This window comes from Ochotona curzoniae, unplaced genomic scaffold, assembly GCF_017591425.1.
Source record: "Ochotona curzoniae isolate NIBS_2020 unplaced genomic scaffold, NIBS_Ocur_1.0 contig_4792, whole genome shotgun sequence".
NCBI lineage: Eukaryota > Metazoa > Chordata > Mammalia > Lagomorpha > Ochotonidae > Ochotona > Ochotona curzoniae.
The window spans coordinates 11356887-11379506 of record NW_024466389.1 but is presented as its reverse complement, the minus strand read 5'-3'; the positions used below and the strand labels follow the sequence as shown (position 1 = coordinate 11379506).

General features: G+C 54.2%; 1 protein-coding gene and 1 pseudogene across 2 annotated transcripts; both read right to left on the bottom strand.

Moving 5' to 3' along the window:
* Positions 1 to 1420: 1420 nt before the first annotated feature.
* On the bottom strand, positions 1421 to 9556 carry LOC121161316 (annotated as a pseudogene).
* Positions 9557 to 17427: 7871 nt separating this feature from the next.
* MRTO4 (MRT4 homolog, ribosome maturation factor) lies at positions 17428 to 22603 on the bottom strand. 2 transcript variants are annotated; one of them, XM_040987706.1, is made up of 8 exons: positions 22405 to 22603; positions 20954 to 21012; positions 20072 to 20175; positions 19527 to 19608; positions 19233 to 19300; positions 18856 to 19007; positions 17856 to 17932; positions 17428 to 17735 (listed from the first exon to the last, which is right to left on the bottom strand). In XM_040987706.1, the coding sequence occupies exons 1-8, from the start codon at positions 22430 to 22432 to the stop codon at positions 17589 to 17591; spliced, it is 717 nt and encodes a 238-aa protein (XP_040843640.1). In that variant the 5' UTR covers positions 22433 to 22603; the 3' UTR covers positions 17428 to 17588. The 2 variants fall into 2 exon arrangements, with proteins under 2 accessions (XP_040843640.1, XP_040843639.1); XM_040987705.1 differs by having other exon boundaries at positions 17428 to 17738; positions 22405 to 22602.
* Between the last annotated feature and the right edge of the window lie 17 nt (positions 22604 to 22620).

Below are 22620 nucleotides of genomic sequence, written 5' to 3'. Positions count from 1 at the left end.
TCCAACTGACAGCAGCCTAGCCCAGTCTGGCCTGCCCCCACGCCTTGCCCACAAGCAGACTGGTTTGCCCCCAGTCCCACTTTTCACACTCACCTGTGGAAGCAGTGGCCCAGCAGTAGAATCCTGGAAATTCAACTACCAGGCCCACTCCCAGCCCTGGATCTCACATATGCCAATGGGTGCATGGCATAATCTTCCCTCAGTCCTGGTCTTTGCATGTGCCAGCGGGTGCTGCAGCCTGGCCCCACCTGGCCTCCTCTCTGCCTGCAAGTTGGTCCAGCCTAGCTTAGCCCAACACCTCTGCCAGCTCTTGCAGCAGTCTCACAGAGGCAAGCCCACAAGTCCCTTGCAGAATCTGCCCTCAGAAGCACTCACATTCCAGTGGGTGCTGTGGCCCAGCCCGGCCTGGCCCACCTTCTGCTCTGACACCACCGGGTGGGTACTGTGGGTCTAGCCCAGCCAGGCATCCCTCAAGCCCCAGCTTTTGCATGCACCAACAGGCAACGGGCTCTGCTACTTAGCCCAGCCCAGGTCTCCCAGGCGCCTTGGTCTGACCCAGACATGCTCTGTGGTTTTCCTCTCTAAGCCACTACATCTCAGCTCCTCTACCTACCTGCAAGTACAGTGACCCTGTGCATGGAAATCTTCTAAAATTATTCCTCTCCTGTCAAACATCTCATCTGCTCCCACTCCATGTCCCCAGATCCTCTTCTCTGGGCAAACTATGTTTCCCACATAACCCCACATACCTTTTAAAAATGCAGATTAGGCAACCATGCTGGCACACTGGTATAGCTAACAGAAACCTGGCATTAACTAGGTCCAGAATGCCCACCAGTGATTGGCTGCTTTTCTCCCAGCAGTGCAACTCTTGCCTAGGGACAAGGCAGTCAGGCAGTTGCAGACAGCTGGGGACTGTTCATTTTAAATTGTTGAAACAAAGGGTAAAAGAGGCTCAGTAAAGCTGTTTTTATTTCTTCATTTTTTAATAACAAACAATTGTGAATTTTATTGAGCTATGTCTTATTTATTCATTTAAACATTTATTTATTTGGAAAAGACACTGGCAGAGAAGAAGAGAACATCTTCCATCTAATGGCTTAGTCCCCAAATGGCCACAACACGAAGGGCTGGACCAGACCCAGGTAGGTGCTCCCTCCTGGTCATCCACAAGGATGACAGGGTCCCGAGGATGCTGCTTATCATCTGCTGCTTTCCCAGACCCATGGCAGGATGCTGAACCTGAAGTGGAGTGGAGAGGACTCAAACTAGCACTCCAACATGGGAGGGTGGTGTCACAAGCTGGGTGGTTGTTTGTAAGAACACAATTTATTGAATTTGCCAATAAAGTTAAAATTTCCTTCTGGATGCCTGTTTCTAGTGAGGACTTCCTGGTTGTGGAAAGTAGGGGAGGCCCGTATTAATTTTCAGACTTGGATCCATCGTCGTCTTGACTAATCTGGAAATAACTTAGTTCCTAGGTCTCCTTGTCAGACGCAACCACTCAGAGCCCACCAGGAAGGTTGTTCTCAGGGTATTTGTCCGTAAACTATTTCAAATACATTTTCAAGAACTGTTTGTCAGAAACAACTATGCTTTCATTCTTGAAGCGTTCAATGTGAACATCATGGCTGAGATTTCCAGTTTTCCCATTGACTTGAACCTTCTCCCAGGGAAATGATTCAAAATCGCCAGAATTGAAGATTCCATCTTCCGTAGGATGAATGAAGTCCAAATTAAGCCTCCAGGTGGACTGTCTTGGCGTTTGTCTTTCTGCGGCGCCTTCTTGGAAGGCCACAGAGGAGCACGGACAAGCTGTGGTTTAACACACGGTACTGCAGCTGGTAGAAAACAGAAAGGAGACAACTTTTAGTTCATGAATCTTTGTGGGCAGTGCTCGGCGGGAAGGCCAATCTCCTTCCTGGTGGGGAAGTATGATCTTAAAGCCAGAGCTCTGAACCCCCTAAAGATGCCTTCGCTCACGTGTCCTGTGCCTGATGCAGGGTATTAGTTAGGCTTTGCTGTTTTCTGAAGACTGGTGATTTAGGAAGAAGTGTACTCTGTCTCATGTTCTGGAGGCTGAGAAGTTCAAACACACAGCACCAATGAGCACCTGCTCAGCTTCCGCTAAAGACCTTGTGCTGCTCCAAGCCATGTGGGAAGGGAAAGGGCAGGAGGCCAGTGTGCACCAGACCTCCCATGGGGACCTAACCACACTGAATCAACCTGTTCTCATGGTCACTGACTCTGTCGCATGAGTCCCGCCCCTCACTCCCTGAGGAGCAGCATCCGTGACCCAGGCCCTCCTAAAGGCCCCTGCACAGCATAGCTGATGTGATCTGATTTCCACAGGATTCTGCCTGGGACAAAGCAGAGCAGGAACTCATGAGCGGGGCAGGAGTGGCACTGAAGGCTGGCGGGTGGGGCTTGGGCCGACCCACTGGCTCAGCTGCACTCTGGCCTGCTGCCCCTGGGGAAGGTGCTGGTTGACATGCCCAGTGTTGCAGAGTCACGTTCTGAATATCTTTCAGCAGCAACAGGAAGGCCAGAGGGTCAGGCTCCATCAGGTGCTGGGAGCAAGTATGCTGCTACCACAGAGATGTTTAGATTGATCAGGCTCCTTTGAACATGATGGAGTGCTCCACCAAAATCATGTATCTTCAGGGCTGAATACTTTTTTTTTTTTAAGATTTATTTATTTTTATTACAAAGTCAGATATACAGAGAGGAAGAGAGATAGAGAAGAAGATATTCTGTAAAATGATTCACTCCCCAATTGAGCGCTACTGCCAATGCTGCACCGATCCGGAGCCAGGAGCCAGGAACTTCCCCCAGGTCTCCCATGGAATGCTGGGTCCCAAAGCTTTTGGGCCGTCCTCAACTGCTTTCCCAGGCCACAAGCAGGCAGCTGGATGGGAACTGGATCCACCGGGATTAGAACAGGCGTCCATATGGGATCCCGGCTCATTCAAGGCGAGGACTTCAGCTGCTAGATCACGCCGCCGGGCCCGGGGGCTGAATACTTTAAAATATATATATATATATATATAAAATATACAAAGATATGTTTTAATTTGAGAGACAGTAATGAGCCCTAGCTGCAGTATACAGGTTAAGCCTCCTCCTCCAGTGTGGGCTAACTGGGGTTCCCAGCCTGACTGTTCCACTTCTGATCTAGCTCCCTGCCAAAGCACCTGGGAGAGAAAGCAGTGAAGATGACCCCAGTGATGGCTGCTGCCTGCGTGTAGGGGCTCATGCTTCTGGCTTTGGTCTGGTCCAATCAGGCCACTGCAAACATTGGGCATGAACCAGTCAGTGGAAGATTCTCTCTTTCTCTTTTGCTCTGTAACTCTACCTTTAAAATCAATTTTAAAAATGATTCATAAAAGGGGCCATTTGTAGGATTACACACTATTCTTCTGCCTGTGTCAGCAGCATTCCATGTGGGCACTGGTTCGAGTCCCCGATGCTCTACTTTGGATTCACCTCCCTCCGTATAGCATGAGAAAGCCATCAAGGATGGTGCGAGTGCTTGGGACCCTGCTCCCACATGGCAGACCTTCATTTGGCCAGCTCCTGGCTTCTGATCAGCTCAACTCCAGGCACTGTAGCCATTTGAGAATGAACAAGTGGATGGAAGACTCTCTGTCACTTCTTTCCTCACTGCAAAATTTGCCTCTTAAATTAAAAATAACAGTAATAAGTGAATTATTGCAAATTTTAAAAAAAAGAAAGAAAAGAAAATTTTAGAAAGGTCGTAAGGCTGTGCCATGGCTGCTCAGAAGCAAGCCACAGTCCCCATGGAGTTGCCTCTGGAAGTTCTGTGGAGACATGGCATTGCCCAACCTCCATGTCCACACCAGGAAAGGCAACAGGTCCACAGACAGGAGAGCAGGAATGTGCTATGTGCTCTCAGATGAGGGCGACACGTCAGTCTGCCCGCACTGCACACAACTGGTTGTTGCTGGCAGGGAATGGCACGTGACTGCAGAGTGCCAAGCCCTACGCAGCAGGCAGCCATGCTCACTCTGTGGGCACAGAAGTAAGTCCGGGATGGAACAGTTGCCACTCCAGGCACATGCTGTGTCAGCCGCCATCTGCTTCTGTCTGCTTCTATCTGCTTCTCATCTCTGTTCAGGAAAAAGATGAGACTGCAAAGGGCCTTCCTCGGCCAGGGTATCATGCCCATCATCTTCTCTCCCTGGGTTGTTTGCAATTCCCCCAGATTGTTCCATGGATGGTCTAGACAGAGCTAGAAGCAGAAGGGGCAGGTGCTTGGCAAAGCGGCAAGAGGCCTCCCTGGGATGCCTACAGCCTATGTCCCGGGGACTGGGTTCAACCCCTTACTCTGCTCCAGATTCTGGCTTCCTGCTAACCCACATCCTGGGAGATAGCAGGTGCTCAGTTAAGTGACCGGAGTCTTTCACCCTCGTGAGAGCCCTGGATTAAGGAAGCAGCCCCTGGTCATGGCCTGGCCCTGCCCCGGCTCTGGGGACATCTGGAGAATGGATCAGCAAATGGGAAATGGATCTCTGTCTGGCTGCTTCTCTGCCTTTCAAAGAAGCATAAATAAACATAGAAACATAATTTGTTTTAAAAGAAAACCACTTTGCAAATACTGAATGCCAACAGAAAACCTGGCATTTCATCATCATGAAACAGCACATTCTTGTGATTGGTGTCATAGAAGGAAGTGCTGCCGGTGGGGTCATTCACGGACACCTGGGCCAAAGTGGGCAGGTCCTGGGTGATAACTAAAGCCGTGGCCGACAAGTGGCGTTCAGGTGGGGCTCTTTGGGCAGGCTCCAAGAACAGGCCCCAACTTCTATAGAAGCAATGATTGGCTCATATCCTCCCAGCACAAAGGAATCAAACTCAGGAAGTTTGAGGGCAGCTCATTCTATAGCTGGAAATTCTATTACTCATTCTGTACAAAGTTATCAGAGAAATGTTGACATTCGAAAGGTGCCTCCTACAGCAAGGAAGTTTTATAAAGTGGCCCAAGCAACAGTAAATCAGTTCTACTTTTGTGTTCCCAAAAAATTACACATATGTGCATTAATGGTCTTGGGGAAATAGTTCAGGGTCACAAGTTTGAAAGCCACACCTCTTCCACCTTTGTAGTACTTTTTGCCAACGGAATGTCAAAGAATGCATACCCTCCATTACCTGGGACCCCTGCGGTAGGGGCATGCTGCATTGTTGCATAACCAGTCTCTGATGTCCCTTAAAAGCCCCTGCTGGAAAGGGGTTCACTTGCTCTTGGTCACACACTTCCACCACTCTCGCAGTCTGACTCTTGACCTCCCAGGTACTTGCTTGCTGACTTACTTCCCTGGGACAAACTCTGAGGACACAGATGCCACTGAGCATACATACACGTATGCCTGTATTCCTCACTCTGTTCACTTGTTGGATGAGTCCGCAAAGACACAAAGGCTAAGGTGTGTTATATTTCGAATTTGTGTACTTTCTAGAGTTCCAGGAGAGGTGAGTTCTACCGTTAATGGCATGTGGGCAGAAAAGCCAGGAAGCATGTTTGCAGTTTTGTAAGTGTGCCAGGTTGTGTGCTGTGTGTCTCTTAGGAACATAGGTCTTCCGTTTAACAGATGGAATGCACAGGAGAGATCATTTCTTCCTCTCACGTTTTGATTCAAACTAGATTAGCACTGTGACTTTTCATTTGCTAAGTCCTGTTCTCACCAGAAGACTCACTGCTTCGTAACCCAGGAAGCTGCGAGCCTGGTTCTAGGGCAGCGGGCGCTATCATCACCCAGCTAGGCTGATCAAGACTCCTCGTAGGTCCTATCCTTGTGCCAGGTGTGATCTCCCTTGTACTCTATAACATCTGGAGCCATCACACATCTAGTTGCAGACTGTTGTACTTAGATACTGTACTTGCAGACCTGTAAGCTTTGAACTTCCTCTTACTGATAGTGCATGTCGTTTGAGTTTATTTGATAGTGAAAAATTACTGTGATTGAGATATGGAGAAAGCAAAGGCTGTATTTATCTGTTTGCCTTTTGAAGAGGCATTTGAGGTCTTTGGTTCACTGGGGTAGGCTGACTTATCTTTCATGTATGCCTATCTACATTCCTCAGCTATGCACAGACATGAGCCAGTCCCTTAGCCTTCCAGGAACCCCTACCCTGATCAGAACAGCTCTTGACCCACTCATGACCTTTGGCATTGGTGTCAAGGCCATTGCCTTGGAAACTTCTGAATCTCTGACCTCAAGGACCAGAGCTGGTGAGTGTGTGTCCTGACCTTGGTGCACCTGTTACAGGTCACACCACTCCCTTTGAAAGGAACCAGCAGACGGAAGCCCTCCTTCTCTGTTCAAACAAACAAAACTTTTTAAAAGTTGCCTTAAGGGACAGAAATGGTGCCAACTGGTGCCACATCCAGTCCATCGCTCTGTGGCGCATTATCTATCCGACCGAGTACCGTAACCGGCAGTCATCACAGTGCTAAGTTGCATGCTGCTTTTAATTCTTTCCATTTTACCTCTTCTCATGTAAATAGGAGTTTGTTATGGTTTTAACTTACCTTCCAGAATAGACTAAATCCTTACCAGCTTGATGGATCTTTAATGTACAAGCCATAAAATCACCAATTTTCAGGGTACAGCTGGTCCCTTGTATCTGTCTGTAGTCGACTCCCTGCTCCATATTCTGCTCCTGGCGTCTGTTGATCTGTTCACTATGAGTAGAAATCTGCCTTTTGTAGATTTTATATAAATGGAATGATGTACCAAACAGCTTTTGTGCCTTACTTTCTTTCATCCAGCATAACGTTTTGAGTTTCTCAAACTGTGGGACTAACACCTAACATTTGTATCACTTGGGTCCTGGAAGGAGAGAGGAAAGAGGACAGACAGAAAGTGCTTGAAGAAATCATGATCACGGGAGAGGCAGCTGAAGGAGGAGAGAGTGTGTGGGAGAGCTGGAAGAAGCGCCTGCTCCTGGCTTCAGCCCGGCCCAGCCCTGGCCATCATAACCAACCAGGGGGCAAACCTAGAGTTCTCTCTCTCTGGCTCTCCTTCTCTCTGTATCTCTGACTCTCAAACAAATAAATAGCTGGAATAATGACTCATGATGCTGTCCGACTTGGTTCCAGACAGAGGAAGCACTCAAGAGCACCAGCTTAGACACAGGAAGCATCAGATGGAGGGACAGCGAGATCAGGGTCTTGTGTTCCTTTATTATTAGTAGTATTATTATTATTTAAAGATTTTATTTATTTTTATTACAAAGTCAGATATACAGAGAGGAGGAGAAACAGAGAGGAAGATCTTCCATCCGATGATTCACTCCCCAAGTGACCACAATGTCCAGTGCTGAGCCGATCCGAAGCTTGAACCAGGAACCTCTTCCAGGTCTCCCACACGGGTGCAGGGTCCCAAGTCTTTGGGCCGTCCTCAACTGCTTTCCCAGGCCACAAGTAGGGAGCTAGATGGGAAGTGGAGCTGCCAGGATTAGAACCAGCGCCCATATGGGATCCCGGCCCGTTCAAGGTGAAGCCTAGCCACTAGGCCACGGCGCTGGGCCCTGTTTCTTTATTATTATTTTAATCTGTTGATTGATTTATTATTGGAAAGGCAAATTTTAGAGCAAGAAGGGGAAACAGAGAGAAAAATCTTTCATCTGCTGGTTCACTCCCAAAGTGGCCACAATAGCAGAAGCTAAGCCAATCCAAAGCCAGGAGCTAGGAGCTTCTTCTGGGTCTCCCAGGCAGGTGCAGGATCCCAAGGTTTTGGGTCATCCTCGACTGCATTCCCAGGCCACAACCAGGGAGCTGGATGGGAAGTGGAGCAGCAGGGAAACAAACCAGCACTCATATGGGATCCCGGTGTGTGCAAGGTAAGGACTTCAACCACTAGGTTACCTTACCAGACCCTTATTTTATTTTTAATATTGCTGACATAGTTGAGAGGGATGCACGCCCATGTGCCTTGATTAAGGTATGGAAGGTGGAGCCAAGGAGAAAGGTGAGCAGGACAAATGATTCTGTTTCTTCTTTTTCTTCTCCTAGGTCCACTGGCAGGAGGGTGGGGGAGGGAGTGGCTGCTCCTTACTATCAAACTGTATCAGTACCCAGGGATGAGTGATGGTCATTTGATGGCCCTTTAGAGATTCTGATGCGGGGAAGAACGCAATGAGGGTTTTACTTGACATGTTTTAATAGTTCTGAGATGTTTTCAGTTTGGTTGCACCAAGGTTGAGAGCATCTTTCCAAGGTCTGCTGGCCAGCCAAATCCACGTTAGCGCATCCTCAGACCCAGACACTTGCTGCAAAGCTTGGCCAGGAGAGTTGTCCAACCTGTTCTGCTTTCCATTCTCTGATGTGGCACTCCGCATCCCCTGCTGGCCTAGATTAGCTGGCTATCACGTCCCCCGTGAGCAGCTGGACATGCTGTCCACCGCACAGGCATCAGCAACTGAGGAGGCCCAGTCCTGACACATGCACTCCTAGTTCAGACCACATATATAGTGATTTTCCTTGTGACTGGGTTTGAGTCTTGTGATCTAGTTGGGGAGTCCTCCTAGAAACCTTGCCTGGGTGACCTCAGACTTGACTCTTGTATGAACCAGCTCGCACAGGGTAAGACTTTGTCCATCATCTGCACCATCCAATCCACATACTAGTAGCTGCAGCTACCTGGTCACTTCCTGCCCCAGCCTCATCTCTCATACAAACCGACAGGTGCTGCAGCCTAGCCCAGCTCACTACAGGCCTGACCCTTACACATGCCAGCAGGTGCCACAACCTTTCTGAGGTGACCCCCAATAATCCTCACAAGGCTTGCCCTAGCCCATGTTTCTATGTATGCTGTCATGTGCTGTGGCAAGCCTGGCCCATCCTGCATCCCGTCTAGCTCTTGCATATACCTCATGCCAGCCAATAGGTGCTACCACCCTCCCTGGACTGACCTGCCCCCAATCTCAGCTTCACAGTTGCCAGTGGAAGCAGCGGCCTAGCAGAAGAGTCCCCAAAGTTCCTCTACCAGGTCTGCTCCCAACTCTGGGTCTTGCATGTGCCAACTAGCCCAGTTTGGCATGACCTGCTCTCAGTCTCAGCATTCACTAGCATATGTAGCCTGGTTCAGCCCAACCTACCACTACTCCCAGCTCTCACCGGCAAATACAGCAGCCTGGTCCAGCCCAGACCAACCCTCACCCTGGTCCTCGTGTGAATGTGTGGGTTTTGCAGCCCAACCTGGCTTGGCCTGAACCTGTCATGATTCTTGTTCATGTAAATATGCACTGTGAACTGGCCCAGACCAGGCCCAAGTGTGTACCAATGGGTGCTACAGCCTGACCTAACCTGGCCTGGCCTGCCACCTGCTCCCAGCCCCAGCTGTCATGCTCATCAGAGGCAACTGTAGCCTAGTAGGAAAGGCCCCATAGTTCCCCTACGAGGCTTGTTCCCAGCCCTGGGTCTTGCCTGTGTTGGTGGGTGCTTTGATCCAGCCTGGCGTGGCATTCCTGCAGCCTCAGCTCTCGCCAGTTTAACGTTGCAGCCTAGCCCAACCTGGCACAGCTCACACGCCATCTTGACTCTTGCACGTGCCAGCGGCGGCTGCAGCCTGGCCCAGCCTGACCTTACCTGAGAAGAATCTTGCATTTCACATCAAGTAATAAAGAGATGTCACCAATAGATTATGATAAAGTATAGGTTTAGGAAAAATCAAATAGTTTGTGGAATAACTCCTTAAAAGATAACCCTAAAAAAAACTTTATCCTTCCCCCTCCTAAACATACAAGACACCTGTGTAATTTCACTTCTTCCACCTCTGAAGGTTTGAGAGTCTTGGAAATTTAACAATGTCCATGTGGTGTGTTTTTTTACATAATTAACTGGAGGGAAATGGATGCCCTTGAAAGATCGTTGTAAGACCAGGAAACAGGAAGGCAGAGGTGCCACAGCTGGAGGATGAGGTGAATAACTCACCATCTCCCCTAAGCTCTCATCAATGTGCTTTGGTGGATGGGAGACGTGAGCGGAAGCACGTGAGGAAAGGGCTCTGTTGTGTGGTTCTTGCAGCCCTCTTTCTGCTAACTCCTTGCCTAAGTTGCCCGAACACTCTCACAGTATCAGTAGGCACTATCATTCTAGAAAGAGAGCTGGAGTGGAAGCAGAGTGGCTTAGACCAGAATGGACCCTGTGATATGGAATGCCGATGTGGAGAGCAGTGGCTACACCTGCTGTCCCAAAACACTGGCCCCACCGGGCTTGCTCTTGACCTGTCTGTTTTTGCTTTGACCGGACACTGGACCTCCTGGTAGCCACAGCTTTGGTTGTGCTTCATCTTCAGAATTATGTTAGTAAAGCCACGTTTATCTCTTGTTACAATTCTTGGAAATGTCTCAACTCCACTTTAACATTTCCTCCAAAAGCTCTACTCCTGCATGCAGCAGATTCAGTCCTCAATTTCCTACTTCATCAGGCACAAACTTTGCTCAGGTTATATATTTTTTTCTGACAGCACTGTATAAACTCAGGTGATTGAGATATCTATGGGGTTGGCTAATGTTTCTGCCATGAATTGTTAGTCCTCTTTAGCAGGGCATGAGCAAATTCGGTCTTTTCAGGTCCAGTGCAGCTGTTGTGGCCACTTGGGGAGTGAATCATCGGATGGAAGAATTAAAAAAAAAAAAAAAATTGAGGGCCCAGCGCAGTGGCGCAAGTGGTTAAGGTCCTCGCCTTGCACACCCGGGATCCCATATGGGCGCCAGTTCTATCCCTGCGGCCCTGCTTCCCTTCCAGCTCCCTGCTTGTGGCCCAGGAAAGCAGTCGAGGACGGCCCAAAGCTTTGGGACCCTGCACCCGCGTGGGAGACCCGGAAGAGTCTACTGGCTTCGAATCGGCATAGCATCAGCCGTTGCGCTCACTTGGGGAGTGAATCATCGGACGGAAGATCTTCCTCTCTGTCTCTCCTCTCTGCCTTTCCAATTAAAAAAATAATAATAAAAATAAATCTTAAAAAAAATTGGTCTTTTCCTCAAAACCTGATGTAAGCGGTCAGCTGCTCCAGGACCCAAGCCCTTTAATTGTCTTAGCTGCATTTAGAGGCACAGAAGCAAGGAGCTGACTCCACGTGGAGCAGCCAGGAGCAGAACGGATGCTGTCCTGCCTTGGAGGCAGCGGCTTAGGGACAGGACAAGGTGGCAGATGAAGCCTGCAGCAGCTGACCACTCACCTTAGGACTAAAAACCCTGGGTCCTCAGCCAGTGTGCTGGAGCCTGTCCTTCCCACCCAGGTGCCAGTTGGCATGAGTGCTGATTGGCACAGCTCCCACCAGACATGGGAAGCCAGGAGAGCAATCAGCTTCCTCCTCTACTGGGGCCAGCTTGGCTGCAGGCCCTCAACTGTTCCCCATGTCCTGGTGGGTTGGCAGGGGTCCCCTCCATTGCCTGAGAGCCGGGGTGGTCCCCAAACAAGCAGCAAGTGAGGAGAGGGAGGGATAGAGGGAGCCAGGAGTGGCATGGATGGAGGCGAGCACAGGCCATTGCAAGCCGAGCATGCAATGGCACAGTCTTGGCCATGTGCTGGAGAGGCCGCAGGTAGCAGCTCAGGTGAGGCTGTCATGGGCCTGGGAGGCCACGTCCTTACTGAGGCATTGGAAGAGGTTAGAGTCCTGCCTGGCATGGACAAAACTATCCCCAGTGGCTTTTTCTTGGCACCCTTGGCCTCCTTCCACGCTGAGCAGCTGCCCTCGGTTGAGGCCATCCCAATTCAGATGCTAGAACCCCATCATATACGGCCACATGGACCTCAGCACCCACATCCCACTGCCCCCGGTGAGACTCAGAACCTCCATGTTTCCTGCCCCGACTCCTTCCCTGTGCCCTTGAGACCTCGCTGGGTCAAGGTCCTCAGATCTCATATCTGAGCATCCCGTGCAGCAGCAGGGATGGTGGCGGGATGGGGGACCCCTCAGGAGCAGGAGCTCAAACTGTACTGTCTCAGGTGGAATGAGCTCGAGAGCTGCCTCTGGCACAGGCGACTTTCTAAGCATGAAACGTGGGAAAGGCTGTTCTCTCTGCTCTCTCCCCCTCCATCTCTCCACTCCCCCCTCACTCTCTCTGCCCCTCTTTTTTGGGGTGGTGGCAATGTGTGGAACTCCCCTGCACTCACTGGGGCCAACTGCATACCTGTCCTCATGGGGCTGACTGTGCCCGTCCCCCATCATTCCTCCCTGTGGCCCAGTGGGCCTGTCTCACATCTCTTGAACCCTTCCTGCCCTCTCACTTGCTGCTCCCCTGTTTCTGCCATGCCTGTCCACCCTGCACTCAGGGCCACGGCCAGGCTCCCGGCGTTCAGAGGCTCCTGGGGGGTCCTGGGTCCTGGGGTGAGGTCAGGGCTCTGAGGCCCCTCCTCTTGCCCTGTGTCTCCCACCCAGTTCTGGGGCTCTGAGCCATGGACTCCAAGCAGCGGCCTCCATCTGTGCCCTGCTGGCCTGCTCCTTCGCCCTGGGCTGCACGCTCTGGGAATGAGCTTCCCGTCCTTGGCAGATGGCGGATTCAGCCTTCCTGCTACAGACTGAGGTGCATATTCCGAGGAAAGCTCCTGAGCTCCCAGGCGGGCTCGGTGTCAGTGTCCTGGGTCCTTCCAGCACCTGTGCCCTTGCCTGCCTCCCACACTTGGACTGGTCCTTGCACTGAGGGCAGGGCACGTGTTCCCATTCCAGTTTATGGTGTGGGGCATAGCCCATCCTGCTGCCCACTTGCAGCCCCTGGTGCAGAGCCTTGCCCATACTGCTGCCCAGGAGTACCCCCATGGGCAGCATCTCCCAGCTCTTCTGATCACTCAGCCAGATGCTCATCCCTCAGCATCTCACGACAGGTGCAGGCAGTTCCTGGCCACGGTGCAGGTGGGAGAACTGAGACTCAGAGAGACCCGGGGACCTTGTCTAGGTCCCAGAGCTGCGAGAGCAGAGCTGGGATGGGCAGTCAGCTGCGTCTCCTGACGGTTGCACTGGATATAGGACAGTGTTTGGAAAACTGTCCCAAACCTCCATTTGTCTACCTCCACACACCTGACCACAACAGCCTCTGAAAAAGACACCGTGTGCCTGCCGTGAGCTGCACCAGGAGGTGTGCTTACATGAAATGGACGAAACAGGCCACTCCAGCAGACAGAAGTGGCTGAAGGTGACTAGAACTGGGAGGGGCCTGACTGCTATGATACAAGATTTCTTTAGGGTAATAGGAACATTCTAAGACTGATGGTACGGTTGCACAATCCTCAAACACTAAAAAAAAATCACTAAATTATGCACTTTGGACGGTGGATTGTATGTGTGTGAATTGCATGTCCATCAAGCTATTTGCAGATAAGCCGGGGGGGGGGGAGGGGGACTGTGGACGGCAAGCATTTAGCCCAGCATTCAATTGTCTACAGGGATGCCCACATGCTGTATTGGAGTGCCTTGGCTGGAGTCCCAGGGCCACTGCTAACTCCTGCTAATGGCTTCCAGCTTCCTGCTAAGGTACAGGTAGTAAGCAGCAGATAACGGCTCGAGGGGCTGGGTCCACCTCGTCCTGCCCCAGCACTTACCAGGACTTTGGGAGTGAACCAGCAGATGGGTTCTGTCTTCCTAATTTTCTCTTGACACTCGGTTGTTTTGTTTTGTTTTTAAACTCTGTGATATCAGATCTAATCAAGAACAAAGGCTGCTTGGTTCGAAAGCTACAGCTGGGTTCACAGCAAAGTAACTGCCTACCTTTTGGTTCACTCTGATGGCTCACTCCCCAAGTGACCGCAACAGCTGGAACTGAACCACTCTGAAGCCAGGAGCTCTTCCAGGTCTCCCACGCGGGTCCCAAGGCTTTGGGCCATCCTCAACTGCTGTCCCAGGCCACAAGCCAGGAGCTGGCTGGGAAGCAGGGCCGCCGGGATTAGAACTGGTGCCTATATGGGATCCTGGTGCATGCAAGGTGGGGACTTTAACCACTACACTATCGTGCCGGGCCCTAATTGCGTTATTCTATATACAGGGTGTAATACTGACTTATTGCAATTCTAGCTTGTCCTGTGCAGTAACACAAATCTTCTTTTTTAAAGGTTTATTTTCATTGCAAAGTCAGATATAGAGAGGAAGAGAGACAAAGATCTTCCATCCGATGGTTCACTCCCCAAGTGACCGTAACAGTTGGAGCTGAGCCGATTCGAAGCCAGGAGCCTCCTTCCGGTCTCCCACATAGATGCAGGGTCCCAAGGCTTTGGGCCGTCCTCGACTGCTTTCCCGGGCCACAAGCAGGGAGCTGGATGGGAAGTGGAGCTGCCAGGATTAGAAGCAGAGCCCATATTGTATCGTGGCATGTTGAAGGTGAGGACTTCAACCACTAGGTCTCCACTCTTGGCCCAGTAACATAAGCCTTTAACCACCAGTTTTACTGAGGTGTAATTTATGTTTTCAGTGCTTCCTCGTAGCCAATTACCACTCTTGAATTCTGCTCCTGGCCATCACTGTCGCTGTAAATCCCCTTTGTATAAATGGCAGACAAACGTGGACTTTCTCCTTCCCTTAGCCGGAGATACTGAATTTGTTCACGTCATTACATTTCCTTGTTTTTTGGGTTTGATTACATTTTGCTCTTCTGTGTCAACAGACTACATGTTTCTAAAATGTTTTTATATATTTGGAAGACAGACTAATCGATGGAGGGAGAAAGCAGCGTTTTCCACCTGCTGGTTCCCACTTTAAAGGGCTGCAGCAGTTGGCCTGGTCCAGGTGGAAGCCAGGAGGCAACAACTCCGTCCACGCCTGGGCTTCAGCCCCAGAGCCAGGCTCTGCCGCCTTGCCCGGCTCCTCAGCAGGGGGCTGGCGGGAAGTGAGGCAGCCAGGGCTCCAAGACGCCGAGGACAGGCAGGGCTTGCCCGGGACACCACCCAGGTCTCCCACTGGCTTCAGGGGCTCAAGGACTCAGCCCACAGCCTGTTCCTTCCCAGGGGTATCTGCAGGAAGCTGGATTAGAAGAGAAACAGGACCAGAGCCCCCAACGTGGGACACAAGCAACCCAAGTGGCTGTTGGACTTGGACCACAGCGCGGCCAGTCTCGTCTCTGGAAAAAATGACTGCCCGCCTGTGACCCGCATGGTTATTTTCATCACTACTTGAAAGGGAAATGCTTCACTCGCCAAATGCTGACAAGTCCAGTGCAGGGACAAGGGTGGGAAACTGCCCGACAGCTGCTCCTTGGGCCGAAGCAGGGGACAGCAGTGAGGACTGGCGAGCCGCGGCTGGGCCACATCAGGGCAGGACGCGCGTGGGGTTCCCTTCAGGTGGCCTGCATCTCAGTTCCTGCTCGCCCACGGGCTTTGATGGGCTCCCACCTCCAGCTGGGATTCTCCGGGAAGGCATGTGGGCTCTCGAGCTGTGGAACCACTTCCCACGAGGCCTGCACAGCGGTCATCTCTCTGGGAAGGCAGATGACCTGTGACTGCCTGCAGTGGCTGGTGGCATGGGGAAGGGGGGCTGTTGCTGCCCCAGGATGGGATGGCCCTGCCCCTGGGACTTGACTCTAAGTTGTTGGCTGTGAGATGGTTTCCACAGTCTCTGTGACTTAGCAAATCCAGACATTATGTGTGCGCCACGGGAGAGCTCCTTAGGGTGCAGGAGCCAAGTCCCCAAGGCTACTTCGTACACATCTGGATTCATTTGATTACTCTCCAATCTTGCCCCACTGGCAGGAGGGCAAAAGCAACTCTCACTTCTGTAGAGATAGCCAAGTATGCCAGCAGCACTTCACCGGTGCAGGTCATCCACTTCGTGTTCACCAACACCCATCCGAGCTGCCATCAGAGCTGGAGCCCGGAGCTGCGCCCCTGTGTCCCATCCAGTCCCTACCATTGTTACTGTGCAGCCAGAGAGGCAGCGGATGGAGGCCAAAACACTTGGGGTGCTGCCACCTTGTGGGAGACACAGGTAGTGTTGGGCCCTGTGGCTTGGCCCAGCCTAGCACCAGATGTTGCAGGCATTTGGGGAATGACTGTAGATGGGAGAGCTTTACCTCGGCCTTTCACAAATATAACTCTTAAAAAAAAAAGGCAAATCCTTCCTGTGTCCTGCCCCTGGCCTGTCATAGGTTTCTGACCATCCTGGCTGGATTTGGGAACCAATGCCCAAGCAGTGGCTCTTTAGGTGCTTGTAGCCTACCAGGGTCCAGCCCTCACTGCTGGAAAACCAAGCACGCGCCAACAGCTGCCATGCTGCTTGCCTTCTGGCTTCAGGCTGAACAACTAGAGGGCAGGGAAGGAAGGTGCCACTACCAGAGCCTGGAGTGGAGCCCGGGACTTGAGCCAGGGCACACGGTACGTGCAGGTACTCGGGGTTCTGAGGTGGGGAGTGGGCTCCTAGAGCAGCAGGTTACATGGGAAGTCTTGCCTGCTGTGTCCTCGGCCCAGCCCACGACCAGGAGTGGCTTAGGAAAACCTGCCAAGCACTCAGATGCTCAAGATGTAAGACTCACACCGGGCTGGTCCTTCTCTGCTTCCAGGCCTGCAGGGCAGAGGGCTTTCCTGGAATGACCTTTGTCACTGGCCTGCCCCACCTGCCCAGCCTAAGGGAGGACCACCTCAAGCCAATGCTTAGCCGGCCCCTGCAGCAGCGAGCCGCACCAGATTCCTCCAGCATGACCTCGGCTGCCCTCTGGTGGTTGGATGAGCACTTGCAGCTTCGGGTAACTGGGCACCCAGGAAGCTTGGCTGGGAGGGTGTGGAAGAGTGTAGAGGGCTCCTGGAAGCCAGTTTTTCTTCCTGTGACAACTCCCCATGGGACAGCTCTCTGAGGTGATCAAGCAAGATGCTGGCTCAGAGGTTCTTTAACTCGACTGAGGTCTCACAGCTGCATGTGGCAGGGAGGTGCGGGTTTAACTCTGAAACCTTTTAAATATTACCACCAGGAGTGTCCCTGGCCACCCACCCTGGACGCATCCAGCGAGCTGGGGAGTTCTCTGCTGCCCTACGTCCCTGTTCCTTCTCCAGCTTGGGCATTCCCCAGCTGAGGGGGCCCCTGGAGCCATCCCCTGCAGAGGCCTTTGCTTAAGCCTGACACACAGACGGCCGTCTGCGTATGCCCCAACTACTTCTGCTAGGCCCAGCCCTGACTTGGGGGTACAGAGGGCACTACCAGCTCTCCTGTCCACTCGCTGACCCAGCTCTCCCACTTTTTTAGACTTGCAATGCTCCCAAGGTGCCCGCACAGTGGGAGGTGGTGGGACATGAACCCACCCAGCACTTCCTGCTGAAGAAAGGTGGCAAGGACACAGCACACCCACGGCCCCTCCCGAGTGCGTGGTGAGAAGGCATTGGAGGGGGAGATGCCACCCAAGGGGGTCCTGGGAATGCAAAGAGAGGCACGAGCCCGCAGGCCTTTTCCTGACAACAGTCTTGGCCACAGAGAGGGCCTGTGGGCGGAGTTTTATTCTCGACGGGAACAGTCAGTATTCACTGCCCTTAACTTGGCTTCATTCACAGCCAAGCACACGCTTGTCCGGGCAGAGGGGTGGCAGCGGCACTGTGGCGTGGTCTAGCCAAGTCCTGGAAGGTGCTGGAAGGCCTTCAGTCCAGAAGCACTGAGTCAGTCGTCTTCGTCCTCCTCGGATTCTGGCTCCGACTCGGACGCACTCTCTGGCAAGTCCTCTCCCATCTGCTGGAACCTTCCCGACTGCGCATCCCACATGTACTTGACGGTCACCTTGAACTCGGCCATCTCATAACCAAAAAGCTTCTGCAAGAGACCCAAGGAGCCAGGAGTCAAGAGATGGAGCACCAAGCTGCTGCCCAGGGGAGCACCACCCCACAGCCCCGGGGAGGGCTGCAGCAGCAGGCCTTCGGGCTGACTCACCAGGACCCGGGCCTGCTCAGGGGTCAGCACGTCGCCCTCCTTGCACACCTCGTAGTCGGACAGCAGGGTCACCACACCTGCAGGGGGGCCCCGAGGGATTGTTGAAGTTTAACTCCTTTACATGAAAGGCAGAGGGACAGGGAGACACACACAGAGATCTCCCATTCGCTGATTCACTCCCCAGACAGCCAGGCTCGAACCAGGCCGATCCATCGGGCTCGCCCACATGGCCTGGCAGGCTGGCGAGTCCAGGGGCAACTCCATCGGCAGGAGCACGGTTGGCAGCAGAGGGGCCCGGGCTCCAGCTGGCACTCTACTACGGGATGTCAGAGTCGGCAGTGGCATCCTGGAAAGCTGTGCCACACGCGGGCCATCAAGTTACACCTGGCACAGATGGCCCCCATGGCACTGGCTTTTCACTGCCCACCCAGTGCCACCAAGAATCGAGTGAGACCGCTAACCTCACTCCAACACGCACTAGGCAGCGGCCGCCTCTTGCAGGTCCTTAACTGCTGTGCTCTGGCGAAAAGGCCCCATTCACTTTTACCCCTTCTGTGAGCGGGCACGCTTCACACATGCTCACATCCAAGAACAGACGTGTGAGGCAATACCTTGCTGAGGGGTGGGTGTTGTGGCACAGCGGGTTAAGCTGTTGCTTGAATATCCCACATTCCATATACAGAGTGCAGGTTCGAGTGCCGGCTACTCTGCTTCCAGCCCAGCTTCCTGCTCATCCAGTGCTTGGGCCCCTGCTGCCCACACGGGGCACCCAGATGGAGTTTCGGCCTCAGTGACTGCAGCCATTTTGGGAGTGAACCAGCAGAGAGAATGGAAGATCTCTATAACTCTTTGACTTTTAAAACCAATCAATCAACTTGGGGGGTGGGGAGGAGATGCAGGCGGGGGAGGGGAAGCGAGCAGTGGCAACAGAAGCAGCTCTGGGAGCGCTTGGACGCCTGTGTCCTTGGCGGTGACCACCAGCTCCAGCGCCAGGCCATACCTTTCTTGAGAGCAGTGGGCAGGCCCAGCTGCCGCAGCTGCGGCTCCATGGAGTGTGGGAACTGCTCCAGCGGCCCGGGGTCCAGGCTCACGGTGAAAGTGGCCTTGTTCCCAGCTCGTGCATAGTCCATTTCAGCGTATTTCGTGAACCACCTTAGGGAAGAGGGCCGCAGTGGGCGGGAGGTCCCTCGGCAGGCCGCCCCTCCCAGGCCCCGGGCCACAGCCAGCGGGCAGCTCAGTGCAGAGGACCCACACGAGCCTGGTCCCCACCCACCCGTGGGAACACTTCTGCAGACCAGCTCCGACTCCACACCTGCATTATCCCTCCCAGGGACCCCCTCACGCTTCCCCCTCTCCAGTGCTCCGCCCCCCACTTACTCATGCACCTCGTCCTTTGTGCGGTTGGTGAAGAGGAGCCCGACTTCACCCCGCAGCTTCTTGCTGACCTGCAAGTCAAGGTGTGTCAGGATGCCCACGCAGGGCAGTGGGTTTCGGGGGGGTGGTGTCCACCCACCAGGGGACGGAGGAAGAGGCAGCAGGCTACTCCCCAAGTCTGGAGCTTAAGAGGGACCCCATGCCCGGGTCTCCCGCCCCGGAGTCACCCCGTGTGTGGGAGCAGTGGGGTTGAGCCAGGACTGTCTGGGCGCGCTGGGAGGACAAGCAGCCACGTGCCTGGTGCAGGTTGTCCTTATACTCATCGGACGGGCTCCGTCCCAAAGCCACCATCATCACTTTGTTTTTGCCGAAGAACATCCTGCCAAGAAAACGAGGGGCCTATGAAGGACCTGCCCCCTGTCAAGTGCAACCCAGGCCAGGGCGCAGTCCCCCAGGAGGCACGGGCAAGGATGCCCAGCTCACACAGCCTGCCATGCTCTGTGCCCAGTCCAGGGGCTCTGTGTCAGCTCCATGTATACACCCTCCCAGCCTGGGCTCGAGGGAGGGACAGTGTAACAGCCTCAACTAGAGCTGCTGTGGCCAAAGACCCCCTCCAGGACCCAGCTCAGGATGGCACCCTGCTCCCGGTCACTGCGGCCAGGAAACTTGGCACTGTACTCCTGAGAGGCTTGAGCTACGGCATGAAGGGGCCACATCTCAACCACCCCTGTGCCACTGCCACCTGAGGGGGTGCTCTGCCTGGAGGGGAGGGTCTTTGTCCAGGCTCCCGGACTCCCAGGGCTCCCATGCTGCCCGAGACCTCCTGCCCCCTCCTGGCTCACCGGCTGTGCTTCCAGGCGTTTCGGATGTCTTTCAGCTTGTTGTTCCTCATGTTGGCCACGGAAAACAGGAAGAGGTACCTGTACGTGTCCACACATTTCCGCAGCTACGGGGTAAGTCATGGAGAACGTGAGAGTCCAGGGACCGCCCGGCCCCTCCCCGGCCTCCAACGGGAGACTCCACTGCGGCGCCTAAAGCGGGTCACCTCCTTCCTCCAACACTGACACCAGGGCCATCAAGGGCAGAGGAAGCCAAGCCACTGACCTGGACCCCACCCCAGCTTCTGCCGAAGAACATTCTGCCAAGAAAACGAGGGCCCTGTGAAGGACCTGCCCCTCATGTTCGATCCACAGTGGAACCACACTTTCCCTGGTTTGGGCCACGGTCAACCCAGTCTGGGAAGGGGCCTGCTAAGCAGAAATGTGAGGCCACCTTTGGTCCCAGCGGAGTTGGCACAGGTGAAACCCCAGCCTTAAGCCAGGGCACTGGCACAGCCCACTCTCTCCCAGCTTTAGCCCAGGCCAGCAGGTCAGAGGCAGTGCAGTCACTCGCTGGGAACCCCTGGCTGACGGTGAGCAGGCCCCACCGCGTCTCACGAAGCTCAGTTACCCCATCTCTGGTGGTCCCAGTGGTCCCACTACCTGGTGTCTACCTGCAGGAATGCCGTGAGGATGGCGTGGAAGAACACAGGTGAACCCTGCGTGCCATGGAGCATGACTCAAGCCACGCTGCAAAGCCCTCCTGAGCCCAGTCCTGCCTGCGTCATGTGGAGGAGAGGGCCGTATCCGGCAGCTGGGTGCTGCATTTTCTCTTGTGTAAGGACAGTCCTGAACCCTTCCTTAGGAAGCACTCCAGTGCAAGCTCTGAGACAAACAGGTACTCACCTCTTCTATCAAGTTCTGTTTCAGTTCCAAGCCTTTCTTAGCAGTTTTGGTCAGGGACACTAATGCAAGAGAAAACAAAGGCAATGAGAAATCTGAACAGCTGCCCCGTGGCTCAGCTGGACCGGGATGCTCTGAGAAATGTGTGTGGCCGCCCTGAGCCTCAGCACCTCTCCCCTTTGCGGCTCAGCCAGTCCAGGCCGCTCCAAGAGAAGGCAGAGTGCTAGCCCAGTGCGCAGCCCAGTATCCCAGTATCCCAGGGCTGGAGGTCCCCTAACATGTCTCCTGCAGCTAGGCAAACAGATGCTCCTTGCACTGCCCCACTGCCCTGTCCAAGCCCCAAATTTCTCTTGTTCTCTCCGGGGCAGCCCTGACCTGCCCAAGCAGCCCTCGTTTTGCTCTTGGCCATGACACACAGAGGCCGGGTCTGCCTGGCCGGAGCCAGGGCAAGCCCAGCTGTTCCATAGCTGCACCCAGGGACGTGGCAATGCCTCTTTAGAAGAACAAGTGCCTCTGCTGTGAAAACATGTTCAATGTGTCCCCCACCCCGAATGAGCTGGCATCTGTCAGGTCTGACCAGGCCCCCTCTGGGGAATCCGCTCCGCACTTAACCCAGCACCCTGGGCAGTGTCCCGGGCGCCCCAACAAGGGGTCCCCTAGGGTGCATCCCACCTCACAGTGCAAGTGACATACAGTTCAGTTACTTCTCACGCTGTCACCCAGCGAGCCTCACCCTGCCTGGCCTCCAGCGAGCCTTGGAAGCAGTTACACGGCATGGTCCCTCTGCTTAAGTCCAGGCTGGCCATGCATACTCCCAGCCCCCAACCGCTGCCCAATCCCGACCCCGAGGGCTCCCCCGGGCCACACACACCGGCCTCAGGTCCCATGGACCACCGTACGTCGCCCTCACAGGTGACACCCCACAGGCTACCTGCTCCTGGTCCACTCACCAGGGGTCCCTCCCTGACCACGATCCACGGAATGCCACTTTCCCCACTTGACGGAAGCCAACGCTATACTGATCTGGCATCCGTTTTTCTCGGGGGAGACACGTGACAAGCCAAGCCTTCCTTATGGGGCCCAGCCAAGTCCCAGAACCCCTATAGGGTTTGTCGAATCTGCTACGGATCCCCCGATGCCCTGGGGAGCCAGCCACGTGAAGACGGCAGGGGCTTACTCGGCCAGGGCCGGAAAGTCGGGCGTGGGACCAGCCCGTGCCGTGGGCAGGGAGAGGGCGGCCAAGGAAAGGAAAAGGGGCGGCGGGAGGCCATAGAGCCTGGGCGCTCGCAGCCGTCCCCCGGCACGCCAGGCCGCGCGTGCCCAGCCCGGCTCCCCCACAGCTCATCAGCCCAGCCCGGCTCCCCGACAGCCCATCAGCCCAGCCCGGCTCCCCGACAGCCCGCTCATCAGCCCATCCCAGCTCCCCAGGCGACGGGGACCCCAGGCCTCCCCACCTTTCTTGTCGCGCTTGGATTTGGGCATCGCGCTGCAGCCACGTGCGGCGGAAGGCGGAGCAGCGGCGCGGGGGCTTCTGGAACGGCCCCGGCAGGCTGTCCTCGCGGCTGCCTGTCCCAGTCAGCTCGGCCGGCGGGCTCTCCTCACCGCGCCACCGCCCACGTGTGCGCCGAGCGCCGTGCTCGGGCGACCCCGCCACCCCGAGGCCGCGCCAG

What these genes read in the sequence shown, in the direction of transcription:
- MRTO4 (XM_040987705.1), bottom strand. Translation starts at nt 22,432, where the DNA reads ATGCCCAAATCCAAGCGCGACAAGAAAG. An exon ending in AACAGAACTTGATAGAAGAG is followed by an intron (nt 20,176 to 20,953) that starts GTGAGTACCTGT and finishes CTTACCCCGTAG; the next exon opens with CTGCGGAAATGTGTGGACAC. An exon ending in CTGAGCAGGCCCGGGTCCTG is followed by an intron (nt 17,739 to 17,855) that starts GTGAGTCAGCCC and finishes GGTCTCTTGCAG; the next exon opens with AAGCTTTTTGGTTATGAGAT.